Genomic DNA, 9401 nt, shown 5'->3' with positions numbered 1-9401 from the left:
GACTTGAGTCTGTCACGGTGCACACCCTCTGCCTTGAAGTCAAATTGTATTTTATAAATATTCTATATCCCAAAAAGTTCTGTATCCTCAGCAAGTTAAGTTGGGTCCATCCCAGCTGGTCGTTGCCTCGTGTTGGGTTGCCAGCAAGGATGGGCCAACCTTCCATGCAAAATCCTGCCCTGCTTTCATTAGGCCACTTTTTATAACACTGCAGCAGATGGTGAAAGACACACACACACACACACACACTGCAGCCCCCTGAGGAGTAACCTCACCTCCTCTCTCAACTTTTCTCAATTTTTCTCTCCCACTTTCACTCATCTATCACCCCCTTCCTCACACCCAGTGCAAACTTCAAAGTGGCTGCTATTTAGAGGTTACCCCAACTAGACAAGAGTTTTTCCCGCACAAAATTGGCTAAAAATGCATCTCACTTGCTTTGTAAGCAGTTTTACTTTCCTCCAACTAGTAAACAGGTTGTGCTCAAAAATGGAATGAGGAGACACCTGTTTCCCCTGTTATCTTTCTATATTTTTCATATATTAGGCTACAGAAAACGTCCACCTTGAAAATGCGAAAGTATTTGTTTCACCCAGATCTGAAGTATCTACTGAGAGCTGTTGCCATGCAATGAAATGAGGCGCAGGTCGGGAATTAAAATAAACAACCCACGCAAGACGCTATATGTGCCTGTAATTTATAAGACCATTTATAGGGTCTCTAAAGTGTTTTTCCAGCTATTTCAAACACTGTGTGTGGTCTAACTGCTGGTAACAGGTATAACACAGAAAATATAGACAGCTGAAAGGCATTTTCCAGAGGGACTTACACAACATTCACAGCACATAATTTACATCACTTACATCGCCTCCACAGTGTTTGTCACAGCATATGTAACACACAGTCTGTTTTACATGATCTCACTAACTAACTGACTGGTTAATGGTCCAGTAAGGAATTTCTGCATCTTTTCCTGCATGTGAAAATGTGGTGAAACTGGATCTGACTCCTGTTTACTGTGTCTTCAGTCTGTGCAATGCAGCTCTGTGTCTGCTGGCGATAACCATCAGGTTTGAGGTCAACAGACGCAGGACAGACCATGGCCAAAGGCTGACGGATTACACCCACACTGATTCACTGTGCACATACACACAACGCTGCCACAGCTGCCACACACACAAAATGCACTCCCCCTTACACACTCCTACATTAGTGAATTATGTGCATACATATTTTCTTGGACAAAGCTGCGCAGACTTATTTGTGTCTGTGAACACACACAAACATTAGCATTTGCATGCGCCAAGTGTCAGTGCCAGTTTCCTCCTGTCAAACAGTAGCAGGGTAGACAGGAAGCAGATTGGTTTGGGGAGTAGACAGGGGTAAATACCATCACCTTTTATAGACATCCCCCAATGGCAAAGGCTGTGTACACACACACAAATGGACACGCGCATACACACACACACGCTTCCTTTTTCTATTCCTAAATCCAAAGCACAGATGGCCTGGAGATTGCATGATAAACCAATAATGAAGGACTTTTTTTTTGCCAACTTTACATCAATGCTCTGTATACGTTCAGCTCATTCCCATAATGCACTTCTTGTGCAATATTCATGACTCTGAGAGCAAACATACATGACTCCACCATCAAGGCAAAAAACACGCAGCATGACAGGTGCTCCTCTCAAATGACAGCCACAGCATGTGCGCACATTCAAGAAAACACACATCCTGGATGTGATAGACAAAGAAATTTGTTCTTTAAAAAAAAAAAAGAAGGAAAGAAAAGAAAGAAATTCTTACCTTTGCGGTAGTTCACCTGCTTGGTTTGCATGGAAAAGGTTCCCACCACAAGACCCATGTTGACTTCTGGCCGCAGACAGGTTGTGCGTGCTCTTGCGTGTGTGTTTCTGCCCGCCTATAATCAAGGTGTGCTAGTGTACGTACAGTAGGTGTGTATGTTCTAATTAAGTTAGTCCATCATCCAACTGTATTTGTGGAAGTACAGATATCACTTCTCATGCTGCCTCACACCCACACAGCTCTGCTTCTTCTGCTCGAGGGTGTGTGCGTGTGTCTGTGTGAGTGAGTGAGAGAGTGAGAGAGAGAGAGAGGATGTGTGTGCGTGTGTGAGAGAGAGAGTGTGAATGAAATAGAGGGCGCACATGCACTCTGAAGCTACCTTTGTCTACGCTGTCACTGAAGCTGCCTATTTTACATCCCGTCTATCTCTCTCTCTAGCATGCAAACCCCCGCTCTCTCTCTCTCTCTCTCTGTCCCCTGCCACCAGACTGTCATTCCATCAATTCCTCTGTGCCTCTTTACGTATCTGCCTCTCTGTCTCTGCTTCTTTCTGCTCCCTCTTCCCTTCCTATTCGTCTCAGTCGCTCTTTCGCTTTGTCTGTCTAGTGGGGAAAGAGGGATTGCACACTGTTGCACAGGAAAAGCCAGAGACAGAGAGGGAGAGGGGAGGACAAAACTCAAGAGAGAGCGAGGGAGACGAGGTAGAGGGAATGAGAAAATTACGAGCGGGAAGAGGAGAAAAAGGGGGAGGAGAAGATGAAAAAAGGGACAGAGACAAATTAGGAGGATTCACAAACGCCAAGGGAGGCAAAGTGAGGGGGAGATGGTGGGAGGGAGGAGGGGTCGAGAAAGAGAGATAGAGAGAGATGAAGAGTGCAAGAGGTGAGGGGAGATAAGGGAGGGCTAGACGGATCAGTCCCCCTTTGCTATTCAGCAGGCAAACGCTCTGACTGTGGAGAGTGTATTTGCTGCTTTATCTCTACATGCACAAGTCTGACAGGTGGTGTGTGTCTGTGTGTGTCTGTGTGTGTCTGTGTGTGTGTAATTATTCTGCTAGCGGGTGGGTCATGGACAAAGCCATGTATATTTGACACCACTACATCTGCAGAAACGCCGCCTCGCGTATGTCAGCGCGGCGTCAAGACGCTGTATCAGACATGTTTTTGCTCTCGAGCCTGCTGATGAATCCGTCGGCTACACGCACATACACAACCAGGCCACCCACACCCTCTACGACAACACAACCAGGGGAATGACGCCAGTCCACAACACAGTTCACCTCGCACATGTACTCCTCTGTCAGTCACGCTTAACCCCTTGCTGCCCCCCATGTAACACCCTGCTGTCGAGATTGGCAGGCTGCACCGACGCCATCGACTGCTGCCCTTATTGAAATTCCTCACGTGGCTTTAGTTAAGAAAACAATTTACAGCCAAGCCATCGCTGTGGCTGAGCTGAGGTCATCAAGGCCAATGATAAAGCCATTAGGCCATGGTTTTCATTAAAAGCTACTGGCTGCAGTAGTCTACACGCTGAGGATCAATGCAGAGTGAAAACAAGAGAAAGGGAAGGAGGAGGAGGTGTGAGACACTGAAGTGTGGAGAGGAAGAAAGAAAGAAAATGAAGAAGAGAAGAGAGGCATATAGACAAAGAAAGTGAGCAAAAGGAGCACTGCAGGGCAGGTGTGTGAGTGTGTGTGTGTAATGGTGTGGGACATTTTTGGGTATGCAAGAGCTCACCCCAACACACACACACACACCTCCTCTTTCTCATTTCTAGCTGCGCAGGAAGAAACAGATCTAACAGCAGACTCTAATCAAAATCAAACACTAACAAACACATTTCACACACAACCAGCCACACGCATGCACAAACACCCACAAGTATGAGAGTGGCAACAGAGAGAAAATGGTTTTTAAATACACACTACAGCAGCGACACACAAGACATGCTGATTAAATTCTGAAAGCTCGGCTGAATAGACGAGATAAGGGAGCGTGATTTGCTGTAGTGATGATGTTTAACTTCAGTGGAGGGGTTACACACACATCTAGCAGTGGAGAGAAAGCCTTCGGTTGATCAAACACATTGAAAGTCCAACGAATAAACTGAAAAACCCCACAGTGGAAAAGCTGGAAAACAGTCCGTTTTGATCAGCCTCTGCATAGTTGACATTTTCTAAATACCAAGGTTTCAAACAGCAGTGAATGAACTTATTTGGGGGGAATAGAATGCGATCTGTGAATAAATACTATTGAATATAATATAATGACCTTGGCAACAGTAGTTAGCAACACCTTCTAAATATACACGGACATTTTTTAATTACATGACACATGGGAAAACTCAATCTTCTGAGGGAAAGTGTGTGATACAATCAAAAACAAACATCTCTGCAGCACTACACTACTTCATTATAATGCTGTTTTGTCACACATTCTAGCTTCTGCAATTTGGATATTGCACTAGGCTATATTGCGATTTCCATAATATTTTGATTAACTGTGCAGCCCTACTCGGGATATTGGTTTGTCGAACAGAATAAAGCAGAATAAGACAGAACTCTATTAAAGTTTCTCAAAAACCCTGAACCCCCTGAACTAACAGGCACTCAAAGACAGCAAACCTCCTACAACCCTGAACGGTTCTGGGGGTTAAACTAAAATATATCACTTTCATTTTAGGATAAATAGACTGTTGTAAGGCTGCAACTAACGTTTCTTTTCATGATCAATTAATCTGTTGGTAATTTTTTTGATTAATCAGTGGTTAAATGTATTTCATCTTGGGAGCTCCAACCATATCGCACAAGCTTCTTTAGCAAAGGAGCTGAGCTGAGTACAGAACTTCAGCTAGCAATAATAAGTGGGATCAAGCCTAGAGAAGAAGACTTGAGTGGTAGCATCACTTGTAAAAACAGAGTGAAACACGACACCAGCTGTCTGTGAGGTCTTGACATCGATTGGGAAGGGGTTAAAGTCATCGACCGGGAGGCAGTGGACAGGCGGAGAAAGATGGAGGACATTCATATTCAAGGTCAGACACAGTCCTTTAGCAGAGACGGCGTTTACAATCTCATCCCAGATTACTACCACCTCTTATCACGTGCCCAAAATTCCTCACTTCATATGGTCATAAGGTTGTGGTTTAATGCAAAATGAAACAACAAAATATTCTGTTTGTATCCACCAGAATAAAACACATTTCCTGACTCTATCAGCACTATCAACAGAAAGACACCATTCATTGTTTCCTTCCAAAATGATGACACATCACAGTTGCTGGTTAGGTAGGCAAGGTAAGAGAAAGATCATGGATTGGGTTAAAATGACTACTTTTTCAAGGTTAGGAGACCTTTGTTGTTATGTTTAAAATAATAAGTGAAAGGGTTAGGGAACGGCCGTGATCATTGTAAGAGAAAAGATTAACTGTCCGTAGTAAATGTGAAACAACCGTTAACGCTCTCTCCTCTCTCCTAATCTTCTGTTAAAAACCAACATTTGCAGATCCATTCAACCACCCTGATCTCCTCTCTCTGTGAATGTCACGCAACCACGGATGAGAGTCATAATTACAGTACGCCTACAAAAGGACTTTGTTCCTTAAACATAAACAAATGTTGTTTTGGGGTACTTTCTGAAACAAGTAATGCTTTTTTCTTGGAAATTAACCTGGAAATAACTTTTACATTTAGTACAAATTACAGGAAAAGACAAAATTCTGAGACTGCTTTTTAGTTAGTTAGTTTAAATCCAGGTAAATAGTTATTCATCGTAAATCTATCATTGGAATGTTTCTTCTTTATATACTGTAAAACTTCTAATAATAGCCCAGGCGTTTATTTGTTTAAATCACTGAGCTAACTCTGCCCTTATTGGGGACAGGCGTCTATTTGGGACCCTGCTTTTATTGGGAGTTTTACGGTATGTTTGATTTTATGTTTGTCTGTAGACACATTTCAAATTATTGTTCAGCTGACCTGCTATGAACTGACTCAAAGACTAAAGGTTATAATGGCTTAGCATTTGGAATGAACTGAAAGTGTACGAAGTGATCACTCTATAAAACCTTTTTTTTTTTTGAAAATTTATCAGAAAATTATTTGGAAATTATTCGGAATTTACAGATTTGTAATATTAAGCGTTGCAGAAGAAAGGTAGCCTTGGGTTTAGGATACACATATCCAGATCTGCCATAAAACATCACCAATCATTTTTAAGGAATGTAATTCATAAGTCTTTAAGGTGTCCTAATGACAAACGCAAACAGACAAAGTAAGTGAGGCATTAACGTCTCTGTGGTTTAGACAAGGAAAACTGAAATAGCTTCAGACCTGCATTTGCAGCGCAATAACACTAAACAGCAACAGGTTCATCACATTAGGCCGAGCGCCAAACTCTTCCAAGACATTAAGCCTGACATCGTCTGTGCTGCTACGCAGTCCTGTCTGGGGTACTGTGGATCATTCTGACTGCCAGCATACCTCTCTCTCATCATTTATTAAACATTACACAATGGGCCTTTTACTAGATTGGGATGGCTGCCTGGATGAATGGATGGAGGCTGAGGAAAGAAAAGGATTGGGTTAGACTACTGTGGAGTATTAAAAAGGGGGAAAAGGTAGAAAGCATTTGACAGCAGAGAAAGAAGGTGTTGACAAGCACAGGAAACGTGGCGAGAAGACAGTGAATAATAAATTGGCTGCTTAGCTACAGCTCACTCTCACCAGACGAAGGCTGGAGGGAAACTGTCATAGTGATGACCATGCAGAGGAGAGGAGATGAGGGCAATGAGAGGAGAGAACTGGGAGGGAAGCATGGAGCGAAGGAAAGAAATGAGACAGGGGGGCAATAACTCTAAGAAGGGAGGAGAAGAGAGCGAGACAGATGATGAGAGTGGAGGCTGGTAGACGGGGGGAGGTTAGGGAGGGATAGGGAGAAGGTGGGGAGAATCGAATGAGAGCGGAGAATTGGGAGGTCAAAGTAGATGGTAGGGACATAGGTGAGGAGGAGAGGAAGGAGGGGGAAGATGAAGTGAGGGAGCAGAAAAGGACAGAAACAAGATGGCCGGACAGAACAGAGAAAGAGAGGGAGAGGAAAAGGAAAAAGAGAGACGTCGGCACAAAAGAGGGAGGGAGTACAAGGAGGGAAGAGTGAAAAAGGCACCTGGCCACTAACTGGCTCAAAATCGTCTGAGTCATCAGAGCAAACAGTTTTATTTAATGGACTGAAGAGCGGAGGAGACGAGCTCAACGATCCTGACAGACATGGGAACGAGGTGTAACGCTGCTGAGATCAGCCAATTCCAAGCTGCAAAAAGTCAATCACATGTCGGTTTTCCCTTTCACAAAGCCAAACGTGTGTCAGCTGCTCTGACTACAAACCACAGTCCAAGCTGTGCAACAAGGCCTGACTGCAGTGGATGTGTAGCGAGTGAGTAAATACTGACAGACTCATTTAGCCTCCAGAATTGGCACTGTGCTAGTAGAAATGCTGATACACATCATCGTTACTTAAAGGATCGTTTCACTCAAATTTAAAAGAATAAATGACCTCTATTAGTATCAAGCCATGCAGTGAGTCTGGAGTTTATTCGTCCAGGGTTTGAGATGTCCTTGTCAGAGATTTCTGCTGCAGAAACCAGTACAATGGAGGTGAATGGAAGTTCGCTTGTGGGGCTAAAACATTTACATTTTTTATTTTTTATTTTTATTCAGTGGGACTAATTCTTCAGCTGAAACAATTAGGCTAGTGGATTCATCTTTTAGCCGATCCAAGGAAGTAAATCAGCAACACTTTTGATAATTAGTTGTTTAAGTCATGTATTAAGCCAAGGAATCCCCTCTGTCTGTGTGTGTGTGTGTGTGTGTGTATTTTATTTTTAGGTTTGAGGATAATAGAGCCTTCATAGTGAGTCAAAGATCAAACCTTCAACACTATTTTTTCCCCTATTGGTCCAACTTGTGTGATAAAAGTTAAAACCACTGTATAAAGCAAAAATGCATTAAGATTCAAGTAGGAATGTTTGCTGGTTTCTTAGTTTTGTGTGACTGTAAACTGATTATCTGTGGGATTTGGACTGCAATCTATAATCAATATTTGTATATTACCAATGAATCACATGCCCACTTGCTACAGAGCATTTGAGCACACAGTTTTGGTTTTACTCCCTCAACTTTACTGTGTCGTTTCCAGCTGTTTTCACTGTAAACAAAGTGATGCCTTCTTTTACAAAAGAAAATTGTGCAATTCCACACCACTTTAAAACATTATTGACCATATCTGTGCACAAAAAGTTGGAAAAGCGAGAGCAGATAATGAATAAACAACAACACTCAAAAAGCTTCAGGACAAAACCTGTTCGACCAACTACAACCATTAGATCCGGGGAGATCTCTCTACATTGATTTTACCTTAATTTGGCCAAAGTGGTGTTAAGCCTTATTGTTAGGGAAAAGCTGCATACAAACGCTGCTGAAAGGAGAGAATACATGACTTACATTCGCCAGGGACCTGGGTCCACGAAGCGAGCTTATCCAGCCATCTTTCGCCTAACTCACTCCAATTCACTTTCAGTCACCCTGGTCACCATGGTAACTAGTGCTGCACACCACAGACATATCCCTAACCTATATTATTATTATTATTCGGGTTTCAATTGCGGTTGGGAAACCAGCTTATAGGTGCAATACCGCCACCTGTTGGACTGGAGTGTGGAGCAGTAGATTGGCAGGAAAAACAAAATATTGTTGATATTAATTCCCTCCTTTCTTGATCATCTATCAATACATGTTTCTGGTTTATTACATTGAGTGAATAGTCTACTAGGGTGGTTGCCGGCTCATGTGTATTGCTGCCACCGACTGAACTGGAGCGTGGAGCAGTAGATTGTCATGAAAGAAAACTAAATTCTCTCTATTATTCCTTTTACAAGATTGAATACTTTCCATGTCCTAGTTGATTCCCCAGCTTATTATTGTGTTCCATCATATAGTAGGCTGCTGATATTAATTCCCTTCTTTCTCCATCAAACCTGTTGCAACCTGACAGTTTCTGGTTTATTGCAGTGTGCATAGTCCAGTAGGGTGTTTGCCTATTCAGTGGAGTGTTTGATTTGAACCATTAGGCCCTATGTCCTATTCTCAGACAGGTAATGACAATCTCTTCCTTTGGGCTTCCTCTCTGTATTCTGTACATGGCATTTTCCAACATACTATGGAAAGAGAATAGGGAAATTTGCAGATTTTCAAGCAGCTTTTAATCATTACAATGTGAGTAGTGCATACAAATGTTTAACTCCCTTCCATTTTGCCTGCACCCAGAGCTCCTCGTTCGTTTTCCCAAATGAACCGTGACTTTTGTCTTTTCTGTAATTCCTGGGTTTTGTGCAACAGTATTGTCTCTACGCTGCTCAGCTTTTAAAGATAACATTTTCTGAGCTGTGGATCTTCACAAATGGCTTTGCTAGAAGTTCTGTCTTTTCTACTTTACTAATTGCATTTAAGTTACTGTGGTACAGCACTGATATTTCAAATTTCTCCCATTCATTTTCCTAATCATTCCCCATATGCCTGTCAGCGGTGTTTCTCTCCC

At 42.6% G+C, this 9401-nt stretch overlaps 1 protein-coding gene across 2 annotated transcripts in view; it reads right to left on the bottom strand.

Annotated features, from left to right (window-relative positions):
* Positions 1-8383, bottom strand: part of LOC118333196 (Kv channel-interacting protein 1) — a 33542-nt gene extending 25159 nt beyond the window's left edge. Inside the window, exon 1 of one of the 2 annotated variants that reach the window (XM_035668736.1) lies at positions 8309-8383. Coding sequence is in view for 1 of the 2 variants with exons in the window: in XM_035668735.1 (XP_035524628.1) it covers positions 1810-1867 (58 nt within the window). In the remaining variant the exon portion in view is untranslated. Of the gene's footprint in view, positions 1-1809; positions 2078-8308 lie in introns of those variants that run through there. The other variant, XM_035668735.1, reaches the window with a different exon arrangement.
* Between the last annotated feature and the right edge of the window lie 1018 nt (positions 8384-9401).

Source organism: Morone saxatilis, unplaced genomic scaffold (assembly GCF_004916995.1).
Source record: "Morone saxatilis isolate NCDOM2014 unplaced genomic scaffold, NCSU_SB_2.0 Contig22, whole genome shotgun sequence".
Taxonomy (NCBI): Eukaryota; Metazoa; Chordata; class Actinopteri; family Moronidae; genus Morone; species Morone saxatilis.
This window is presented reverse-complemented; position numbering and strand designations above follow the sequence as displayed.